At 43.9% G+C, this 842-nt stretch overlaps 1 protein-coding gene across 1 annotated transcript; it reads left to right on the top strand.

The window, feature by feature from the left end:
* Positions 1-92: 92 nt before the first annotated feature.
* On the top strand, positions 93-331 carry ABOM_012258 (uncharacterized protein; the record flags this gene model as incomplete). Its single annotated transcript, XM_022539383.1, has 2 exons — positions 93-224; positions 296-331. 2 exons carry the CDS (start codon positions 93-95, stop codon positions 329-331), a joined length of 168 nt encoding a protein of 55 aa, XP_022382843.1.
* Between the last annotated feature and the right edge of the window lie 511 nt (positions 332-842).

Below are 842 nucleotides of genomic sequence, written 5' to 3'. Positions count from 1 at the left end.
TACAAGGTGGGTCAAAAGTCTGAAGACACTAGCGCGTTTCCGCGACGCGTCAAAAAATCGCAACCTTTTCAACTATCTACAATCCCATCAAAATGAGGTCTTTTGGAACCGAAATTAGTGGAAATCGAAGGCCTAATTCTGAGCTTTCTAGTGAGAGCCGCGCAGCTATTATATCTGCCCTAGAAAACCAGGCATCGCCGACTCAATTAGCCAAGCAGTTTGGCGTCAGTCGCAGTACAATTTATTCAACAAAAAAACGCTTTCTACACAACCACACCTTGCAATCGCTCCCTAGAAAGGGAAGGCCTACAAAGCTCAGCCATTCTACTAAGCGCTATATATATCTTTTAGCGCGCCGGATGCCTAGATTGAGCTACAGAGCTCTCTGTGCAGGTAGTGGTTCCGGGGTCTCTACCTCCACAGTTAAGCGGATTTTAAAGACTTTTCATTTAAAAAAGTGGAAAAGTAAGAAACGGATTGCTTTAACACCTGAAGTAGCTAAAAAACGGCTTAAATTCGCGCGTGCGTGGTTGAAATATACCGATTGGAAAGATATATGGTTTTCTGACGAATGTTCGGTGCAGAGAAAGTCTAATTCCTCTACCCAATACGTCTTTCGTTTCTCGAACGAGGCCTATAGGCGCGATCTAGTGAATCTAATGAACCATGGAAAAGATATATCCCAGATGGTATGGGGTTCTATATGGCTGGGTGGTCGGTCAGATTTGGTGGTTATGGAACGGGATGAATTATCAAAACGAGGCGGTTATTCAACGAAATCCTATATCGCCTGCCTAGAAAAAGGCCTTCTACCGATCTACGAGCCTGGAACTATATTTCAA

The sequence above is a fragment of the Aspergillus bombycis genome (assembly GCF_001792695.1).
Source record: "Aspergillus bombycis strain NRRL26010 chromosome Unknown contig00367, whole genome shotgun sequence".
In the NCBI taxonomy this organism is placed as follows: domain Eukaryota; kingdom Fungi; phylum Ascomycota; class Eurotiomycetes; order Eurotiales; family Aspergillaceae; genus Aspergillus; species Aspergillus bombycis.
This window is presented reverse-complemented; position numbering and strand designations above follow the sequence as displayed.